This window comes from Talpa occidentalis, unplaced genomic scaffold, assembly GCF_014898055.3.
Source record: "Talpa occidentalis isolate TD23 unplaced genomic scaffold, MPIMG_talOcc4v2.1 talOcc4.13, whole genome shotgun sequence".
Taxonomy (NCBI): Eukaryota; Metazoa; Chordata; class Mammalia; order Eulipotyphla; family Talpidae; genus Talpa; species Talpa occidentalis.
The window spans coordinates 31,795,503-31,818,650 of NW_023601322.1; the positions used below are offsets into that span (position 1 = coordinate 31,795,503).

The window sequence follows — 23,148 nt, forward strand, 5'->3', positions numbered from 1 at the left end:
CAGATTATGTCATGCTGCTGCTCAAAACCCTTCCAGTGCCTTTCCATCATGCTAAGAATAAAATCCACAAACTTATTCCAGCATATAAAGACCCACCTCCCAGCCTCCATCTGCTTCCTGACTTTATCTCAGCATCCTTAGCCCTTATACTCTGTGTTCCAGGCACACTGGCTTTCTTTCGGCTTGTCTGGCAAATCTAGTTCATTCACATTTCAGGATCCTCTGCATGCATTTCTTCCCTTTATTTTCCAATGATGTTTTCTGCTCACCCTATCTTAAACGCCATTCCCCAACGAGGCCTTCCCTGAGCACCCCAGCTAGAGTATAAATAGACACTCCTCATCTTAGTGTTATTTCTAAAACATCATCCCATTTTATTTTCTTTATATCATGTGTCATCACCTGGCTGTGTGCCTGTGCATTATGTATTTGTTTACATTCTTCTTCCCCCAATAATGTAAGCTCTATGAGAGCAGTGACCCTGGAAACTTAGTTCCCTGCTGTATTATAAGCAGCCAGAAAAGTGTCTGCACTTAATAAGAGTTTAGAAAATATTTGTTGTAGGAATTAATAAATAGCTATCAGAAGAGAATGGAATGCACTGTGTCATACCCATCAAAGCAGTTAAAAAGAATGCATGATAAATTATCCAAGTGTTTTCTCCTAACTCAGCCTACAACATTACATCTGACCTGCCTTTGGTCTCCCTGCTAGACATCATCTTGGATCCCTCTGTTCCTGGTTGTCTTGCTGGGCTCCCCTCCATGCCTCTGCCTTCGGGCCTTTGCACTTGCTACTCCTTCATTTATATCCTGTGTGGTTTGCTTGTTCCCGTCAGTTAACTCTGTGGTCAAAAGTCATGTACTTGTCCATGGAACTGGAAGGAGTCATGCTAAAATAATAAGTGAGTAGGAGAAAGACAAATGCCAAATTATTCATTCTATGTGGAACATAAAAGCAATGTAAAGGGATAGATTAAAAAAAAAGTCAAATCCTTGATATCTGACTGCAGAACTGAGATTACCAGAAGTTGGGGGCAGAGGTTGGGAACAAGGAGAGGGGGTATCAGTGAACTATGGTGGAGGATTATTGGGGCTTCAGTGGTAAGCATAGTGTGACCACATACATTTGTAGAAGTATGAACTTATCCCCTAAAACATATACAATATTGTAACCAACATTACCTTAATAAAAATAATTTTAAAGGATTACAAATAATTAAAAATATTTTTTAAAAGTCAACTACTCAGCCTACTCTGGCCTTTTCTAACCTCTATCAAATATCCCAGCCTGTCACTCCCTCTCCTTTGACCCTGCTTTACTTTTCTTTGCTGCACTTGTGATTTGAAACAAAAGCACCTGCTTATTTGTGTGCTTTCCTTGACTAGAATGTTCCCTGATGTTGTTCACCATGACTTCCCGGCAAGTAGAACATTGCCTGTCCTAGGGCTGCTGCTGAGCAAATATTTGATTGAATGGATGGGGTGGAGGATGGAGTGGGACAAATGTTTCTTGAGTACAAAAAACAAAAACAAAAACAAACAAGTGTGCCCATGGCATATTGCCACCATTTATATTAAAGAAAATGACTCATATAAATAACTTTTCTGAAAAGAAAATTCAAGAAAACACTAATAGGAATAAACTTTGCGGTAGGAAACTAAAAGACTGGGTGTCAGAAAGGGAAGGAAAACATTGCTGGTCCTGTATATCCATCTTTTATATAAGGCTGAGTTTTTACCATCGCCATTAATTATTTTTGCAAAAAAAATTAGAAAGTATGTCATATTTGACAATTTTGCAAGTTTATATGTTTTAGGCAAAAAAGAAATCAAGGCCCTCATAAATGTTTCATCAAAATGATAAATATTCAATAACCATTTATATGGCAATTCTATAACTTTGGGGTAGCCCTGTCCAATTTTGCTTGGATATTTCTGAGCATTTGTGCTTGCAAAGGGTACTTGTACTTTCTGCTGGAAAAGGTATACATTCCTTAGATAAAAAAAATATGGAAGGAAATAGAATAGTGTGGTCCCTAGCAGAAGTCTTTCACTAATATAACAAGCCTCCTGCACATTTTATGTACCAGGAAAAGGGCCTCTGTGCCCAGGAGTCTTGGAATTGGCTTGCAAGATTGAAATATACCCTCATTGTGGAAAAAAATAAAAATAAAAACTCTCTGCCAATAGGCTCTACCCATCCTTAACAGGCTGATTTGCTCAATGTTTTTCTGGCTTTGTGAAACAAATGGACTCTACTTTAAGAAAATCAACTTTTTGAATATCTGGATTTATGGAAAAAAATTTTAAGGTGTGTCCACCTGCTTTAGTCATGTATTCCTTAAAGTATGAAAATAATAAACATTTTAAATATGATTCAGGGCAAAAATATTATACAGAAATTCAGGAACACTATCATTGAACACACAGGTACTCAGTAATTACTTGCTGCTTGGATGAACATACCTATTGAAAATCAGTAGAGTGAAATGGATAAGAGCGTGGGGTGGGATCCAGATATCCCTGTGTTTGGATTCTATCTCTGCCATTCATTTGCTGAGTGTGACCTTCAACAAGTGACTTAAACTCTCAAGGCCTCAGTATTTCTTATAGAGGTAAAATTAATGAATAACGCCTCCCTTGGAGTTAGTGGCATTAAGTGAAAGATCTGGGAAAATAAAATGAAGGTATATTTGGTCATGGATTGCAGTCTATAATGTATTTCAACATCATGTATTATTTCCTTCACTTAATTTTTGCTTGGGAATGGGAGCAAATGAATGGCAAAACAGAAAAAAAAAAGTACACCTGTTGTTCTATTTTCAGATATATAACATAGGAGACTATGTATAAATATAATTGTATATTTAATCTATAAAAATGTAGATATAGGTACAGATGGATATACAAAGCACCTGCACATTACCTGGCATGTTTATATTTGGCAAATATGATTACTCTTGTGAAAATATTCTGAGGGTTTGACTCTGTTTTTATTTCCACTAAAGCTAATTTTGTTCATAACATCCCAGGACATTTTATTGCACTAGTACAAAGAAGGGGTAAAAGACTGTGTAACTGAGATTTTTATGCCCCTAAAATTATGAGAGAACAATTAACAGGTATATAAGTGAATTGTGCAGACATCCGGCTTGTAACAATTGCTGACGTCTATTTATTGCGTGATGATTAGTCATTCTGCCAAGCAAACACTGTGACTTACTATCCTTTCCAAGTATTTTTTAATAGTATTACCTGCTCTCAACTTTCTTAATTAAAAATATTAAATGTAAGTGATTTAATTTCTCAAATACAAGTCCAGGTGTTTGATGTGAGAAAGACACAATGGTACAAATTGCTTTAAATTTAGAGATTAAATGAACGTGTTTCCTTAGATAACAAAGGTTTCTTTTTCAATTTGCTGCCTTTCCCCACTTCCCTTCTAGCACAACTAGTTTGTGTCATGAAGTTGAGAATTCTCACAAAGGACCTTATAAACACGTGTTATTAGATTTTAAATCTGATTTGAAAGTGCCTCTCTCCTACCTCTTCTGAGTAAAGTGACCTTTTTAAATGGAGGGAAGTGGGTTTAGATGACAGTCATGATAAATGCGGTCATGTTCACTCAATAAAATAAGGCCCAGTGCATTTGAGGATAAATCAGTGAAATGTACAGCCCCACCTGTCTGTCTCCATCATTCATTTCCACTGTCACTTTCACAGTGGCTGATGGATCACAGTTGCTGTAAAATTAGACAGCCTTTAATCTCATTTCATCCTGATTAGCTTCTCTTTACCCTTTCCCTCTAACTCACTGACTGACACGCTAAAAGCTCACACCAGGCGGTATATGAACGTGGCGTACAAACTTCTCCTCCACTACCTGCCTGTGAGGGCGAGGCCAGTGTCCACCTGGACAGAAATGTACGAAGGGAAAAGCATGTATTTCTGAATATTTAAAAGAAAATAAGTGCAGTACCCACTGCCATTTAGAACAGATATTTACTTTTGTTTCCTGCCCTATTTATTTTGCTTTCCTTCAGGTTTAATCAGAAGTCAAAGAAATTAGGTCTTTTGCAGAACTTCAATTGATTTAGTATAGATTTTTTTCCTAATAAAATTAGAGCATTTTACATTCAGAATAATAATTCTTAAATAGTTGTTTGTGTGTAGTTATAATTCAAATACTCAACCGAGAAATATAGCATGTAGGTTTTAAAACAAGAGTAAAAATATATAGATAAATGAGGTAAATTAAGGAGCTTTTATTATAGAATTTCAATGACCTGCTCTTTTTCTGAAGATTTCAATCGTCATTTTAGTGCAATAGTTTTCATTTGTTTGCATAAAGCACAATAGGGGTAATCAAATGAGGAAGAGACTTAAGAATAAATCATGTGTTATTTCCATCACTTAATATCTGTTTGCATGAATGGGAACAAGTGAATGGCAGAAACAAAACACAAGTATTGTGTTTTCAGAGACTGTGCTTTATTACCAAGCTGGACTTCCAGTTTAAAAAAAAAAAAAAGATAATATAATTTTTCACTATTTAGAAGATTTGGGGATGAAACTGACCAAAAATTCAAAACGAATATTGGAAGGATGGCATCAAGTAAGTTGTTTACAGTTACATGACCTCTGTCCTGCCATCAGTAGGTACATGCAAATGACCACAGTGCTGTAAGTTACGCTGACCCGGTGCCATGACAGTGACCTGGAGCAGCACCAGGCTGTTCACAATATACAGAATGCATGCATGGCATGGTATTGGTGTTGGCCTCTTGGAGCCATTGTCATCCTCCAAACAATGATGAGTTGTTTAAAGATAATAAGATGACTACAGTCTTAGTTGTTCGGTGAATCCAACATATACTCTGCCCCAGTAGACTCTGAGAACTGACATTTACAGGACCTGTATGGTTAAAAACATTTTTCCAAAAAAATAACTGAGGATTGAGGGGCAAAAGAACTTTTCCGAGATGACTCCCTTAGTCAATTAACCTAACTGATGGACCACACAAATCCACTGCACAGCCAATTTCTGCATTATCCCCCAAATCAAGGGTTTACATACCAATGCCTTCTCCCTTGTGGGTATAAGTTCAAAAACAATGAATATCATTTGCCAGCCTGCAAAGAAATTGGGGCACCAGCAACATAAAGATATTTAAATCCATGCTTAAATTAAAGAGCAACAATGAAATAGACAGAAGAGGACACAGGACCAAGGAAACTCCATGATTCACAGATATGAGGAAGGAGTAACCCAGTGTGCACAGAAAAAAAGTCTGGATCATTCTCTTCAATATTCCCTGGGCAAACCGAATAATTTTATCTGTAAGACATAGACAGAAGCATATAAATAAGTGCATACATTGTCTAACTTGACACTGTATCTTAAATAGTTTAAATCAATATTGTATAAATTGTAGATTATAGTCTACATAAAACAATGACTATTGTGACAGAAATAAGTGAATAATAAAATAATCAGAACTCCTAAAATCCTTTTGTAAGTTCTGATTTGGTCTGTTTTGCTTTTTCAGAAGATGTTATAGGTTTCAAAAGTGTGCCTGTTTATTAGTTTTATTTGCATGTCTCAGCCAGTATAAGTACATTCTGTGGAAAATTAAAGATAATAAAAACAAAATTAAATGAGAGATGTATAGCATCCTAAATTACTCGGGTATTGGCTAGGTGTTCTCTATCACTCTCGCTCTCGCTCGCTGGCTCCCTCCCCCTCTCTCTGTTCTCTGTCTCTCTCACTCTTCTCTCTCTCCCCCAGCGCTGGCACAAGACCACAAAGTGGAAGAGCTGGCCCTGACTCATATTGATTTCCCACTGCACTGGTTTCTTAAGTGCTCTGTTGATCCGTGTCAAGCAATAAGTTCCCTGCCTGCACATGCACATCACCTCCCCATTTGTCCTCACCTAGATTTAAGGTGCCCATATGATGAGCTGAACAAGGACATCATTTTTCCTACTGGTGTCACTGGGCCCAAACCACTGCATGTGATATGATAACTAATGCCGGGTAAGTTTACATTTACCATATGATAGTACAATAACAGCGACTGACATTGCACTGCCCGCAGGGCGACAGGGGGCTCCTGTTCTGGCCATGTGTCTCCCAGAAGAAAATGTAAATGAGAACACACGCAGAGAACTCTGGCATTAGTGGGTTTCTAAATAACACCCCCTCCTCACTGCCACCACATTGGGGCATGGAGAAGGGTGAGACGAGGGAGTGGATGTTTGTGATGTTCCTGACAGTTTTTAATCTTCGTTACAGAAGAGCTCCTAAGCAGATAGATAGAAAATGTGTGATTGTGCTGCTAATGACATTGTACAGGAAATTAAGCGTATACATTTGGAGAAGGCATTAAATCAGCAGGACCTTAATTTAAAAACTTGAAACTGTATGGAAATTCAGCTTGCTCATTGCTGTGGAATAGAAAGCTACCCAGCACCCCGAGTCTGTTTTTGGAAAGATTGCCAACAAACCAAGTTTAGGCAGAACATCTTCATAGCTCCAAGAGTAGGCAGGGTTATTTCTTCCAAGGAGTAACCCCCAGCCCTGACCGTTTGGGGGTGTCAGTCATCGTTTTGGAACGTGATCCCCATCACCAGGCAGGTGAGGAGAACTTGAGCATCAAAAGCAGCACGACAGGTTGTTCTTGACTAATTTGTGGAATAACATTATGCAAAATTCATCAAAAGGGGCTGGGATTGAAGTGGCTGTGAGCACACCGCAGGCGCCGCTGTGGATAGACGGGCGCCCCGCTCTGCTGCCCGCGAGTGTCTCTTCCTTCTGACTTGTCTCTCATTTTATACACTTTGGTGAAAGCAAATAGCAAGTGAGCCAAGGGATCAAGTCCTAAGATGGAAAAATTTCATACATCCTTTTTTTTTTTTTAATCTTTCCAGTTATGCCATACAACAGTGCCCATCACTGCGTGGTGGAGGTGGAAAACTTCCTGTTCGTGTTGGGTGGCGAGGACCAGTGGAACCCTAACGGTAACTATTGAGCAACTTGACAGTAAATGTGCAACAAGTGTGTGCATCGTGCAAGGCACCAGAAGCCGTCCATTTTGTCATTACTGTGAGAATATATTTCTGTGCAGCAGGGACAATAAAGTAGTCAGCGAATTGGGCTGACAATTGGAGGAGGGTCAATCACGCACTAGCAGAGGACGTAGGCAGCAGAGCGTTCACTCATTGACTGTCTGGGGATTTGAATTCACAGTGACGCCCCAGCCCTCTCCTCATCCATCCCCTGAGGAATGCCACAAGCATAAGTACAGACTCCCCAGAGGCAGGTAGCAAGCTGCAGCTATTAAGAATTCTCACCACCTTCTCCATCACTTTTCTCCCATTTTATCAGTCTAATAATGAAGTTTCAATAAATAAGCATTATCTGCCGTCATGCTGTACCTAACCTTTCCTGGAGTTCCTCTGCAGCATTTATTATTGGAGACCTTTTCCAGTCGCTGTGCCTTTTGCAAGGGCTCCTTCCACAGATTGGCCACCACCTGCCCTGTCGATGTGATTACAGCACAAATTTATTGCAAAGAGAAGTTAAATATTTTAATACCCTTCCCACGCCAAGCACAGGGAGAACACTGTGCCTTGCAGAACATGCAAAATTATCAAGATATTTTTGGAAAGCTTGCACATGAAGGAGGAGTTACAGTTGTAACCTTCTGTGTAACAGAGATCATTAGGACTGAGAAACCATAAAACAGCTTGCAGGTACACATTTTTACTTTAAAACCCCAGAACATCCAGCTGAAATTACATATACTGCATATATTTTATTGTGAATGCTCTCTTTCAGCATCTGCACCAAGGCAAATTATAGAAAATTGTTACATCTGTTCACTCTAGAAAATCCTAAAGGAAAACAATCCAGGCCACCCTGAAAGAACATTTCTTTGAAGAGGGGGGACATTCTTTCTCAAGAGCTGCAGTTGTGTTGCTTGCTACTTTTCAGTGCTGGAAAAGGGACAGTCCTGGGCTTTGTGAGAAACAGGTTTGGAACAGGGGTGAAAGGGTTCTTTTCCCTCCTCTAATTTATCTTTGCAAAGATGTATTCAATGTGTTAACAAAGAATCCTGCTTACATATAATCCGCTGTAAACCGACCCCCACCCCCGGCACACGCACACACACACACACGCACACACACACACACACACACACACTGTTGAACTTATCCTGTCTCTGAAATGGTTTGAACTGAATGGGGCATTTGTAAGTAAACACAGTGCACAGATATCGGGTTTGTCCAAGCGAATAATCTGAAGAACATTCTTTTTGACGGCCGGATTAAAGCTAACACCTGACCCAAAAAAACTGCTGCAAAGTCCTATTTCTAATGACAGTGCTCTCTCAGCCCACCCCTCTGCCAGGTGGAATAGGCCTCTGTTAAAATACCAATTTTGGTGCAATGACTTAACTTCACAAAACACTATGATTCTCCCACTCCTATGAGCAGAACTTAATCAACAGCTAGAAAACCTGCCCCTGAGATTTATGGCCTCCTAAACTAACCTGTAACCGCCTACTTCAGCTTCTCTCAAACACACAGCTAAAAGATTGGGTGGGGGGCTTAGGGACAGTATAAAGGACATATACCTTCCTCTCTAAAAAATGTAGATTTTATCTTCGAATTACCCAGGCTCGCATAAGTATGCTGCTGGATTTCACTGATTTTACTCCTCCCACCCCTGAAAAGAAAAGCAATTTAGTTTCATACCCTCAACAAATATGCTCTGAAGAAAGACTGCAGAGAGCACCACGTCGCACTGCTGTGGGGCCACCCTTCACTGTCACACAGCTCACGGCGCTCCGTGTGAAGGCCCAGAGCTGAGGCACTGTGCACCGCAGGAAACAGTGGGATCCCTGTGATGTAGTGTGTGTCTCCTCTCTGCTTTAGCCACTAGGAAGTCCAGACAAATTCTGTAAAACTTCAGTCCCTGTATTTTAATTGTATATTCTGCCACAGTGTAGGCCTGATAACTCACTCTCTTTATGGTGGGCCCCTCGTTAAAACTTTAGGAGTTCCCACTGCAAGGCTGTCGCTCTGTCCCTGACTTGGGCATGTGAAGTCGTTTCGTATAGATCTGGACCAATAGGTCTCCAAACAGAGAAGTCAAGCATGCCAGCGTTGTACTCCCAAGTCAATGAGTCCATCTTCCCTGAGCTGGGGGTACCAGGGCTGGAGTGAAGCAACCTATGCCATGAAGGGCACTTCCCCACAGGGGGAGCTGCGTGACCATGAGCAACCAACACTCACAACAGAAAGGGTGTGGGAACCAGAACACACACCACATCCTTTCAGCATTTTCCAAGTAGCTTCAATTTTCTTCCATCTCATCAATTATATAGCATTAGTACTAATATTTACAAAGTGATGGTTTTTTGCCAGGAATTTTGCTAAGCACTCACCTGCCTTGTTTCATTCAATTCTCACAACCATCCAGTGAGGCTTGTCCCATGATGGCTCTTGTTTTACGAAGACACTAAGCCTGAAGAGATTAAATAACTGGTCAGTATGCATAGCTTGCAGAGGGTAAGCTGATTCCATCATAGGTCTCATGACTCCAACACCCTAGTCTTTAACTACTATGCTACACTGTTCCCCTTCATAAACATATGCATCTGTTTAGATATTAAACAACAATCTTTTGCTTTGCCTCCGACCTTGTAAAGTTAAATTAGTATTATATTATAACAAAAAGTGGCTCTTGTTTACTCACAAAGAACTCTATCATTCCCTAATTAGAAAACCAGGGAGGAATTCATCTTCTCAAAAATACGGGCTTTTCCTATTATATTATGTCATACAATTAGAAAGAAAGAATATCAAACCTTATGAATACTAACAATCCTATGGTAACCTATAACACATTTATATGTCATTGCTGGAAAGGAAGCAAAATTAAAACTCCTTGGGTTCAAATGTTTTGTATGTGTCAGTTCCAAAGATGAAGTCTGATGAAAACAGTGTCTGAGGATGCATGTCCCTGAATGAAATGAAACATTGTACATTTCAATACATGCTCTTAAACACAAATGTTATTTTACTGATTTATTATCTTGATTATTAAGACCAAACTTTGAAATCATGAAACATGTTAGTTACTGGAAACATAAGCAGGATACACATATTAAATTTTACTCAGCTATAGATGCTAACTCCTATTAAATCCTTTCACATGATTAATGAGAGGAATGCATTATAATATTCTAATGATATATATGCATATATTCTGTCAGTGCCCCAATTTACAGAGAAGCAATTTACATTTTGTCACTTACTGATGATTGGCTCCCAGAATAACTGCCATGGGGAGGGGGCTTCCTTTCCCCCTCAGTTATTTCTCCTCTACCACTGACTGAAAACTTCACCCTTCTTCCATTTCACACGTCACCTGAGTGATAGTCAACAATGGTGTCTGGTGAAAGGATATCATCACAAAAAATGTAGAAGTGGAGGAAGAGTCAGAAAGAAATGAAAAAGGTGAGAAGCAGTAGGATCAAGTGCAGTAGGTGGTATTGCAAGGCAACAGGGAGTATAATTTGAAGACATATTTTAAAATAGTGGTTCTTAAGGATGTGGGGGTGACAATGTAGAAGAATTGGAAGTGCCACCCACCTCCAGTGATAGGAACAGTGTGGTGGAGCTGGGGGGACCTAGTCCTCATAAGAGTGAGCAGCAGGGAAAATAGGACACTCAGAGGTTAGTCTCAGAGGTCAGTGATTAGAAAAGAAGTTTAAGGCACCCTTCCGAGGAGAATTTAAGGGTTAAAGGGATTTCATTGATGTAAGATCGTGAGTTCCAGGGATCCTATGGGAGGATTCATGTGGCCAGGTTGGTTAATAAAGTTTTGTTTGGGCATATACAGAAAGCTAAGAATGCCAGAAGTGAGAATGCCCTCCAAACACTGTGATTTCATCAACGGAGACTCAACTCAAGGCAAGATTATGTCAAGAATTGGCTTATAATTGAGTTTTTTTTTTCAAATTTACCATCATTTCCTATAGAAATAAAACACCATTCTTGATAGGTTCCAAGGTTAATTCCCAAAAGAATTTAAGAATCATGACTCTCCAGCTATAATCCTTTAATGTCAGAAGTTCTAAAAATTGTTGACTATCCTCTCACCCTTGCTCTTACACATTAAGGTAGTCCAGAGGAGCACCCCCCTCAGGCTTTCATCACCACCTGTTTAATGAAGTAAGGCTTGTCAAGGCCATCACCAACCTCCAGGTTGCCAAATATCCTGATCAATTCTCAGTTGTACTCCTTTTAAACTATTTGATGGGGCTTCCAAAATACCTTTCCCATTTTCATCTCCAACAATTCCTATCCTTTCCTAGTTTTTCCTTATCTACCCTAGAGCCATTCAATTTGCATACCCTACCCTACCAGGTGACATCCTGATTGATGATTTTAAATAATATCCCTGGACCAGTTACTCCAAAATGTACATTTGCCACCTCCTTTAGCCAGTGGACTACCAGACACTTCCACTTTGAGACCTTGTAGGCTTCTAAGAAGTTTCAGTCCAAAACAAAATTTTTGATATTTCCGCTTAGCCCCCCACACTATTCCTGCCTGGTCTTCCTTACCTCAGCCAATTGCAAAACCTTTTACCTAGTTACTAAGGCTAAAAATCTGGCCACCTTCCTAAATTAATTCATTTTTCTCACACTATCAGAAAATTCTAATAACTGTTTCCATAAAATAAATCTCAAACCTGACCACACTGCACCACCTTCAAGTCACTATCAACTCTTTGCCCTGGCTTTGCAATGGCCACCGGGTAACTCTCCTGCCTTCAGAGTGGTCCCTGTTGAGTCTACACACAGCACCAGTGTGATCTTTGTTAGGGCTAAATTGTGCCACTTTCCTCATTTCTCAGTGAGGTGGCTTCCTATAGTTCTTGTATCAAATACACAACCCTACACTAGCCCACCCCTAGACCTTCACACCCCTCTGACTTCTACGTCACCCCAACATTCTTGATAGTTTTTAACTTGTAGCCAGCTAGGGGACATTCCATATGCCATGGGCTCACCATCACAGGTTCAGTCAGCAAATTCCTGAATAACTTGAGAAGACATCTGTGAATGGGTGACCATCCTGCTTAAACTGGCCTCCCCTCTATTAATCTCCACCTTATTTTTCCTTATAGCATTCATCTCCACTTGATAATGTTTATTAGTTTATTCATTTATAAGGACAGGAACTTGTTTTTCTTGTTTACCCATATATTCTCAGAACCTTGAACACATAAGACATGGAATATGTGCTCAACATATATTGTATGATTAATAATAATATTGTCTACATGCCTGTGTGAGCACATGTACACACATATCAGTTATTGTAGTGGTGAATTTTGGTACCTGTAAGTTTAATGACACATGTCTGAACAAAATCAGACTTTTAGAGTTAAGGCCTCAGGTGCTGTATCAAAAACAAAAAAAATAAAGGTTATTGTCATCCCAGCTGCTACACAGAAAATGGAGTACACTCTTGTGCTTCCATTTCTTGCTTTGGTGTCAATCTATATGGAAAATGAGATCATTTTAATACCTTGGAGGCATTGCTATGCTTCTTAGGCTCAACAGAGAGGATAAACTGGTTAACCAGCTCAGAGGACTCGTATTTCAGCAAATGTACCTGTAACACATCACAGCAACTGTGCTTACACCAAATGCATGCACAGAACTTACACAATATGCATAGACTAAAACTGACTTTCTCTTACAAACTTATTGTAGTGGTTGTGTCATTTCCATGAATAATAGCAGACTCCACCACTGCTAGTTATTGGATCATTTAAAAAAAAAAAAACTTTAACAAGAGATGTCTTACAAGGTAGTCTCTGGATCTGCTTATTTATAGGTAATAATTTCATGTTCCTAAAGTATAACACCAAAACCCAGAAAGGTTTACCCCAATTTTGTGATGAAACCGGTTTGATTAACAACTAATTGCTATAATTATGGTCAATTTATTTTTATTATAACTCACTCCCCTAAAAAAAGACAGAGGAAAGAGAAAGAAAAAAAAAAGAAATACATTTGAGAAATAAATAGTCGTTCTACTGAATTCTTCTGTTTGCTGAACCTGAGAACAGAGACATTTTAAAAAGAACTATTAAATGTACAAACAGGAAAGAAGTCTAAGTTTTAAGTGTCTCAAATATATTTTTACAGGAAAACACAGTACAAATTTTGTCAGCCGATATGATCCCCGATTTAATAGCTGGATACAACTTCCACCCATGCAAGAAAGGTAAGTGTTGGGCTTGTGTCTGAAATATTGTTACTGCTTTACAGGGAACATGGGGGCTGAGTGGTTTCCATGATAAGGTGTGCTGGACAGAACCATGGAAAAGACATATGAGGCAAAGCACCAAACCTGACCTGGTGGATTTGGATTAACTACCTCATTAATTCAATGGAGAAAAATAAACAAATAAGTCAACTATTTGTTCTAATGGAAAAAAAATGCATGGTTTGTCTTTCTTTACCACATTGCATTTGATTTTTGGCAAGCAGAACTAAAATCTTACTGACGATCCCACTCTTCTTAATGATAATATATTTAAATCACAGTGATAGGCATTTTGGATGCAGAAATGTCAATACTGAAGTATTAAAGTCTTGCTAACTCAGTTCCTTTAATTTGCCTCCTCATATATCTTCCCATTATACATTAAAAACCAGATCATTTGTTAACTGAAAAAAAAATAGTTTTACAAAGTGTCCTCTCATGATAGCAACAAAAGACAAAGTGGCTACTATGTTTATACATACTTTTTCTCTCCTGGCTGTTATTTACACTTGAGGCCATTTCTTAATCTGCATATGCAAATTTACACACTAAATCTTGAACACTTGGTTCTTTTCTAATAATATTCTGACATCCTCTTGAGCAAATCCTCTAAGAGTAAAAATAAGCTGCAACTTATTTCTTCTTGATTAAATTGTTTAAGAAATGATTATCTTCCCTCATGACCCTTGACCTTAAAGCTTTTTTTTAAGAACATTCAACTGAATTGCACTGAGCTCAAATTAGATCCTTAATCATAAATTCCAGGTTGAAAGGAAATTTTCAGACAATACCATGGACTCTAAAACATGCTTTATCAGAACAAGACAATATGACTCTGTGTTGTGACGGTGTTAAGTATCTAACTTTTTATTCTCTGTTAAGGTATGAAAACTCTCAGGAAACTAAAAGCTGCACACTAAAAATGATGTAGCATGATAGACAGTAAGGACCATATACGCTTTTAGCACTGTCTAGTTCAAAGGTACCCCAAGAAATTATTCTGAATCAATTAATAACCAGACAAACTTCTCAATCCTCCCTTCGTGCCTCCTTATAGACAGAAACCCTGCTGGTGTCAGTTTTCCATGCACCTCATGTGTCACCTTGTTTATTTCTTAGGGAGTTATTTCCTGGTGCTTGTTATTGTAGCTGCATCACTTTACCCTTTAATCAAAACCATTCCAACAAGTTTTATTTAAAAAAATTTTGAAAAATAAATACCGGGAACATGTTTGAAATGTCAGCTCCCTGTCACCGTGGCCCCCTTTGCTGGGGGCTGTACACCATGATAATTAACCTTCACGCCTTGGGTTTGGGAGGCATAACTCATGTCGCGGTCAATTATCTCACTGTAGAGCCCCTAAGGATGAGAAGTACGGCTGCAAAACCTAATTAGTAATTTTTTTAAATGTGTATTGTTTACTTGATATTCTATAATGACTTCCTCTGAGGCACTATGGCCTATCATGGCAGGGTCCTACTTAGACAATTTTTAGCAGCTCATTGACCTGATAAAAAGGCCCGCCATGGTCTGTCGGCGCCCGGCAGCCACCGTTGACAGGATGGACTGTTTAACGTTTCTTTCTAAGTCATTATGGTATATCATGTCAGGTCCCTAGTAAAAGAAGGGTTTTTTTAGATTTAGAACAATCAACTCGATAGACCAAATAAAGAGCTCCTTACAGAGCTGAATGGGAAAAAACAGATCTCACAAATGCCCAGTCAATCTTCTAGCTCCATATCTCCTATGGGTTGGTTGACCCAGGCAGCAATCCATAACTTAAAAATGGCATTTTTCTGTCATTGCCAAGCTTCTATTCAAAACAGCAAGCATGATCAGTTACCAGCGTGCTTTAATTGGTGAGTAAATGAAGAAGAAAATAAAATAAAATACACTTGACACTTTAGAATGGAAGTTTCTCGAAACATTTAATTTATTTTACATTGCTTAGATGATGAATCCACCTCACCAGAAGTTCCCTGCCTCCTCCCTGCCAAACTGGTAGTGACTACCAAACTGCTGAGAAGTTATTATTCTGCTGACAAGTCATCAAAGTGATTGAGAATAATAGACAAACTTTGCAAATCACCGCTAGGGTAACTTTACCTTACAGAAGTGGCTGGCCAGATTCCTAGGATGTCTCACCTAAACAGCACTTCCAAAGGAGCTTAATAAAAAGTGCAGAACATCCGCCCAGTTCAGCTTCTAGGCTCACTCCACCTAGTGTCAGCTTATGAATTGCTTGCCTGCTACCTATGAATTTACTGGCAGAAATGAGAAGAAAATATAAATGTAGTGCTGATGAGCTGTTTTGATGTCAGACTCAAGATTCGATTCTTTAAGAAGGAAAAGAAGGCAAAGATGTAAACTCAGTTCAATAGAAATGCTTTGATGACTTTAAAATTTTTTTAAAAGAAAACTTTAAAAAGAAAAAGCAGTTTGGAGAACAGCAACAATTTCTTTCACAGAGTAAGTGAAGAGCTAGAAGCAAATGCATCAGAAATGTTTCCAAATTTAAATATTTTGTTTCTAGCAACCTTACAAGAAACCATGCGAGACAATATTCTGTTTGCAAAATCTGTTGTTTTTAACCTGATGAGAAAAGTCAAAAATTCAAGTTGAGATAAGGTGATAGTGGTTGAAGTTCATGTTTTCAGATATAAACTAACTACCCTAAGAGTCTGAAATGACCTTTAAAGATCTGTACAATACACAGGGTTCAAAGTATGTATGTAGAAGTTATTAATAGTCTTTTTTAATTTATTTCAATACACTGACTTGCCTCTGAGAATAGGGAAGGAGAAGTAGTAAAACAATTTGAAATGAAGACAGTGTAATTCTACTAAGAAATATTCAATAATCTTGGACTTACTTTAAAAAAAAAATAATAACCTGAACCAAGTATGTGCTTCTTGTGGGGAGGAGGAAAAGGAAATTCCTTAGAGAAACCTGGGTAGTAATTTTATTTTAAATTTATTTTTTTTTTAAGATTTATTTATACAAGAACCAGGGCACAGGCCAGATGTGTGGGAGGGTAAGAGGATTCACCAGAGACAGAGCGGGGAGCAGAACAGGCAGACTGAAGAAATACACTGAGGGGAGCAGCAGGTGAGACAGGAGAGGTCTGCTGCACCATGTGGGACCCTTGCTGGCAGGGATCAAACTGGTGCTGCAGAGGCCATGGACGGAATCACAGCACAGCACTCAACCACCTGCGCCACCAGGGGAGGCCCTGGGGTAGTAAAATTTTAGGCTGAGCAAATGTTCACCTTGACTGCATTGATTCTGTCATGAAAGAGGGTACTATAGTGCATTTCATGAATTCTTCTTTGGGCATGCAAAGAGTATGTTCACTACTGGCATTTCTACATAAAAATGCAATTTTAGTCAGGAAGGGAAACCTATTGATTTTTTTTTCCATTTAGATCCTAACAGTGACACTGTGTGGATAAAGTTAGGAATACACATGGAACATTAAATTAAGAATGCCTTAGCTAAAAAAAAAAATAGTTCTGACAGATTTTAAACTAATGTCACAATAAGGAAGGAACTAAATCAGAAAAAGTGAAAAAAATGAAACTCAGACTAGATAAAAAAAGCATATACTACCAAAGAGAAGGAGAGCTTTGTCTTCCTCATTACCTAGACTTATTGAATAGTGCTTTTATATTTGTCATGACTTGCTTTTCTCGACCACAATATAAGGCACAGAAGAACTGATCACGTTAAACCCATGGTGAAATTGGTAGATTAATTATTTCAGAGACTCCAAGACCTGTCATATGGAAGAGGGGTACTGAAGGACCTTTGTGTCAGCGGTGCAAAGAAATATGTTTGTTACTTTAGTGTAGAATTTTGTAAACATGTCTCTTCAGTAAAACATTTTTACTGAGAAGGTAAAGCACCAGTATTACAATAATCTTGATCTAAGATATTCAATAAGAGAGCAATTGAAATCTAGTTAGAGAAATGGAAGGAACCAGTTGTCCATCTATATTTACTTAATTTTGCAATTGTTTTAACCTAATTTTTATATTTAGATGAGTATTTCCAAATAATCCTGGGAGAAAGGTACCATTATCATCTTTATGAGGCCTGTGAAGAATTTGACACTGAGAAGCTACAAGTAACATGTTAAAGGCCACACATCCAATATATCACAGTCAAGCAATCTGATTCCAGACACCAAGCTGTTCATCAAGATACTATTTTACTGCTTCCTGGAGATTTCAGCACTTTGTAAACACAATTTGGGAAAATCTTCAAGTTGTGTTTATACTGATTATAGGTTTACCTGATTTAAAAAAAAAAAAAGACCTCTAGGACACTTCACTTACTATTCATGTTGGCCATGAGTCTTGGCATCAGCTTTTATAAAGCCGTTTATTTATCAAATATACAATATATTTTCTGAGAGATTTACCACTTAATTTTACTTACTCTGTATTGGACCACATGTTATACTTATGAAGCAAATTATTCCAGTAGTATCGATGAGAAATACAAAGCAAATCTTAAGATTTTTAACCTAGTCATCCTAATGCAAATTTTTTTAAAGATTTATTTTTATTTATTTATTCATTTATTTATTTATACAAGCAGTGGGTACAGTCAGAAGCACGGGAGGGTGAGAGAATTCACCAGAGCCAAAGCGGGGAGCAGAGCAGGCAGAAGGACCGAAGTACACTGCTGAGGGGAGCAGCGGGCAGCAGGAGAGGTCTGCACGCCATGTGGGACCCTCCTCTGGTGGCCGGGGAGCAGCCGGGGATCGTACTGGCGCTGCAGAGGCTGCGGGCAGCTTCGAAAGCCACCGCCACCAGGGAGGCCCCTAATGCAAATTTTTTAAATCCTTTTCAAACATTGATTCTCCCTCAGACCTCGTTCTTGTTATCAAGTCTTACATACGCCTTTAAAATAGCTCTTGTATCACCCCTTTCCACTCGTCTACTGAAACTCTAAATCAGGTCTCAGCATTTCAGAATTAGTCGACCTGTTTCTGTTCCTTTCAACACAGCTTGCATCTTTTGCCATTCCTGGTATACTGGCATAATTTAATAAATAGCCTCTCTTGAAAAGAAACCAAAAAATATCTTTCACTTTACAAGAATTAACAGCAAAAGCCATGTAAGATAAAATTCCTGTAATTTCAATATTATTTTCAGTTCAAGAAAGTTTCTCTATTTGCCGTAATACAGGGGGGAGAGAAAAAATGATAATTGAAGAAATTTTTTGATGATGTAGTTCTCTTATAAATTGGGAACAATGACCCTTGAAGGACCATAAAGAAAGTGAATGTCAAGATAATTTATTATTGTTACATTAGCTACCTCATTTTTCACTTTGTCTTACTACCGTGATATCATTGCAAGGTACCAAATATCCCAAACAGCAGTGAGCACTTGAACATGTGTGAAAAGGAGCTCACACAAAGAGTTGCTGAATATCTCCTTTCCTGTTACACTAATATAAAAGAATGTTAACCAAATGGGAAATGCATGCAATCACTGCAAAGGGCTCAGATTTAGCAGATTGCTCTGTTTGTCATTTCCAGAGGTCAGCAACCCTCTCTGAACCAGGATGTACTCCTTTCCACACTGACTGGGCTCCTTTTGTGATTTACATTGTTGTTTTCATTGTAGAAGAGCCAGTTTCTATGCATGTCGGTTGGACAAACATTTATATGTTATTGGTGGAAGGAATGAAACCGGCTATTTGTCCAGTGTGGAGTGCTACAATCTAGAAACAAACGAATGGCGTTATGTGTCCTCTTTGCCACAGCCTCTGGCAGCTCACGCAGGAGCAGTTCACAATGGGAAGATATACATTTCAGGCAAGTCATTCCTCTACTTTCCGTTCCAAAGTTCAGTTCCAAGGCATTTCTTGACTTTTATGTATATGCTTAATTCACAGGGGGTGTACACAATGGAGAATATGTCCCTTGGCTATATTGCTATGACCCCGTGATGGACGTCTGGGCTAGAAAACAAGATATGAACACAAAACGTGCCATCCACACTTTGGCTGTAATGAATGATCGCTTGTATGCAATTGGAGGAAATCATTTGAAAGGTCTTCTTTTTTTAAAATCACAATAACTTTTGCATCTCCTGTTTCTTGCTAAAGGGGTTTCTCATTAGATAATCATAGTTAACCAAGTAAAAAACATGTTGACCAAATAAAATCTACCCTGTGTAAATTAGCAGAACCCTGGGGCAAGCATTTATTTTGGCTCTTCTGCAGATGGGATTATTTTTAAGTTACCACACACATTAAAGAAGTGAATAATGATGTCTACAGAAAATAAAAACAGAGGACATTAATAACTGAAAAGCACAAACAATTTATTGTAACAATGACTTTGGTGAACTAAATTATTCCTTATCATCAAAGTTACAGTAATGGATTTTTTTCCAGAAAAATTGTTTTTTGTACTAATCATTAAGAATTTTAAGAATAGCTGCATAAAAATGTTTAAGATTTTTCTTAAATAGTAGAATATCATGTATACATTTTGAATAATTTCTTTTAAGAATCAAATACCAAACCACCTGTGATTTCAAGTTCTTTATACTTTCTTTCATTAATGAAAAGTCTCATTGGAAGCAACGTATATTTAGTTACGTTTTGAGTCCTTTCCTTCCCTGTCTGTGTATATGACTACAACCTTTTTCAGTATTTTGTTGTTTTTTTTTTTTTTAAGTTTAATTTTTTATTTGTTTATGCATACAAGAACTGGGGTGTAGGCCAGAGGTGTGGGGATGGGGGCAGGGGTGTGTGTGAAAAGATTCACCAGTGACAGAGTGGGGAGCTAAGCAGGCAGATATGCTGAAATACAGTGCCGAGGGAAGCAGCGGGCAAGACTGGAGAGGTCAATTGTGCCATGTGGGTTAGCTCCCTGGCCAGGGAGTGAACTCATGCTGCAGTGGCTGGTGATAGCTTGATAGCACTGAGACTTTAACCCCTGTGTCACCAGGGAGGCCCTACAACCTTTTGTAGTTTTTGTGAATGCATATAACTTTTACGCATGTGTATAGCATTGAACTTGACAGGAAAGCAAGAGACCTATGATACTGAGAGCATTATTGAACTACTTTGGGCCACAATTTCCTCATCTGAGAATGAAAAATGTGGTTTAATTGAACTCTAAAATCTCTAGCTCTGACCATCCATGATTCTTGAAAATGAACTAAGAAATAGGCCATCTGGCTAGGATATATCAGGCCCAATTGTATATTTACTTTTCAATGATATACCCATTTTAAAAGTGGGTTAGACATAGAATTTTTTCTATTTTTCCTAGCACATATTTACCCCTAAACATAATAAAGACTGAACAGGCATAATTTTTCTGTAAATATTTCCAAATTCATATTCAATCGGAAATATCAATATCCTACTCTATGTCTGCTGCTAAACTTAGTGCTGTCCCTATGGGAGAGGATTACTTTTCCAGTGCAACTCAACTCTTCCCTTGTTATTCTTTTTCTTTCAGTGGTGTGTCTTCATTTCAACCAAAGCCATTCCTTTATATCAACATACTTTATATTAACTTTGTAGTGTTCTATACTAAAGTATGATTTCTACTAAATTCGTTTGCACAGTAATGCTTAAATATTTTAGGCCCTTTTAATATTTAAGATTATACTTGAGCAGAAGACCTGGGTAATGAGAATCTAAATGAGAAATCTCAAACACATATGAAAATTAGGGTGATTGAGGAAGACTTCATGGTGTAGAGGAAAGGATGTGGGCCTGCCCAAGTCTGGGATTTATTCCCAGTTATCCACTTAGAATGGTGTGCTATTACTCAAAACATTTAACCACATGTCTATAGAGATAATTATCCTTTCCTTGGTGGGCCTCCCTGGTGGTGCAAGGGGTTAAGCAGCACACTGTGAAGCAATCCGCAGACTCTGCAGCATGAGTTCGATCCCCAGCCAGCCAGAGAGTAACCCACATGGTGAAGCTAATCTCTCCTGTCTCGCTCGCTTCCCCACTCAGCAGTGAATTTCAGTCTGCCTGTTCTGTTCCTCACTCTCTCTCTGGTGAATCCTCTCACCCCCCGCATCTCTGGCCTGTACCTCAGCTCTTACATGCATAAATAAATAATTTTTTTTAAAAATTAATTATCCTTTCCTTGGTAGTTGTGAGGACAGTAGCATATATAATACATGTCCTTGGCACAGAAAAGGTACACATATCCTATTTGATGCCACTAGAACTTCAAAACTGAGGATTTCCCCCAATCATTCCAACTATATATATTTTAAAAGTTATCAATAATCTTATTGGTAAAGGAAAGAAACACAGCCAGAGCTGCAGTGTGCACATTGCTCCATTCCCAAACCTATGAGATTTATTTTACTTAAGAAGTAGTGGCCTTAAACATAGTAAAAAAAAAAAAAAATGAAAGATGCTGAACAATATTTCTTGTTATTTAAAATAGTTTGAAAAATTCAAATACATTTTTAAGAGAAGCAATGTAGTTTAGTCTGTAAGAACATGAGCTCTGAGTTAAAATCTCTGCCTATCTATTTACTATCTGTGACTTACTCCAGTTATTAACTCTCTCTGCTCCTCAGTTTCCTCATCTCTAAAATGAATATAATGGTATGTCTCATAGGGTGATTGAGGGGATTGAATGAGTTCATCTACATAAAGTATTTATGAAATAACTAACAGTCAGCACTCTATAAAATACTTGGTTATTTCAAACTTTTTAAATAATATTTTCATAAGACATTTTCAATGACATTTACCTCTATGCAATCAGACTTTACCAATAACATCCAATCAGGCATTCTTGCTTTAAATTAATCTAAAACACCTGGTTTGGTTTTTGGTTTGTTTCTTTGGTTAGTTGATCGGTTTCTTGCTATTTCTGACATGTCTCCTACTTTTATGAGTAAATTTAGGGATTTGTGTCTTCAGAGACACATTTATTATCTACTTTGTGACTCTAGACTTTTTTTTAAAGAAGCACTTAATTTAATTTGGAGCTGAAAGTGTATTCTCTTATGGTTTCATTTTTTCTTGTCAATTAGGTTTCTCCCACCTTGACGTAATGCTTGTGGAGTGTTATGACCCAAAAGGTGACCAGTGGAATATTCTCCAAACTCCCATTTTGGAGGGTCGAAGTGGTCCTGGCTGTGCAGTGCTTGATGACAGCATTTACCTTGTGGGAGGCTACAGCTGGAGTATGGTATGTGTTCACATTGACCTCATCCTTATCCTTTACATTTGTGTATACATTTTATTTCCCTCCAAATGTGTTACCACCCACACATGTACCTTTTAAGAGCATCCTGCTTATATACAAGCAGGAGGCTATTCTAAATGTAAAATAGAATCATTGTGGTTGCTGTAGAGTTGCTTGCTATCTTGTCAACTGTATCACAAAATATGATAGGTTTCTGTTGCCCTTATCTTCCATGCTTTCGTGATTCAGTTTTTTCAACTGAAAGTTAGGCAGAAGTGGTTTTACAAAGGTTCTGTTGAAATTGTTTGAGTAGCAGAGTCGAAAAGTTTCTGACCACTAGGCATGAAATAATAGAAGTTCAATATCCGTTAATTGTTCAATATCCACAAATTCTGGTTCAACTATATAATTGAACACTATTTTTCACTTTTTCTCCCTCTTTATCATGAAGGTTTCTAAACACACAAAGACATAGTATACATTAATGATGCATTAATGATGCATCATTAATGTATACTCTCATTAATGCATCACCCAGCTTCAACATCCATCAACATGGGCATACATACTTCACCTATCCAGCCTTTCAA

General features: G+C 38.2%; 1 protein-coding gene across 2 annotated transcripts in view; it reads left to right on the forward strand.

The window, feature by feature from the left end:
- KLHL14 (kelch like family member 14) overlaps positions 1-23,148 on the forward strand; it is a 95,506-nt gene that overhangs the window by 68,758 nt on the left and 3,600 nt on the right. For both annotated transcript variants that reach the window (XM_054694110.1, XM_037508685.2), the window contains exons 4-8: positions 6,933-7,022; positions 13,238-13,316; positions 18,999-19,189; positions 19,270-19,428; positions 22,404-22,561. In XM_054694110.1, the coding sequence (XP_054550085.1) occupies positions 6,933-7,022; positions 13,238-13,316; positions 18,999-19,189; positions 19,270-19,428; positions 22,404-22,561 (677 nt within the window). The remainder of the gene's footprint in view (positions 1-6,932; positions 7,023-13,237; positions 13,317-18,998; positions 19,190-19,269; positions 19,429-22,403; positions 22,562-23,148) is intronic.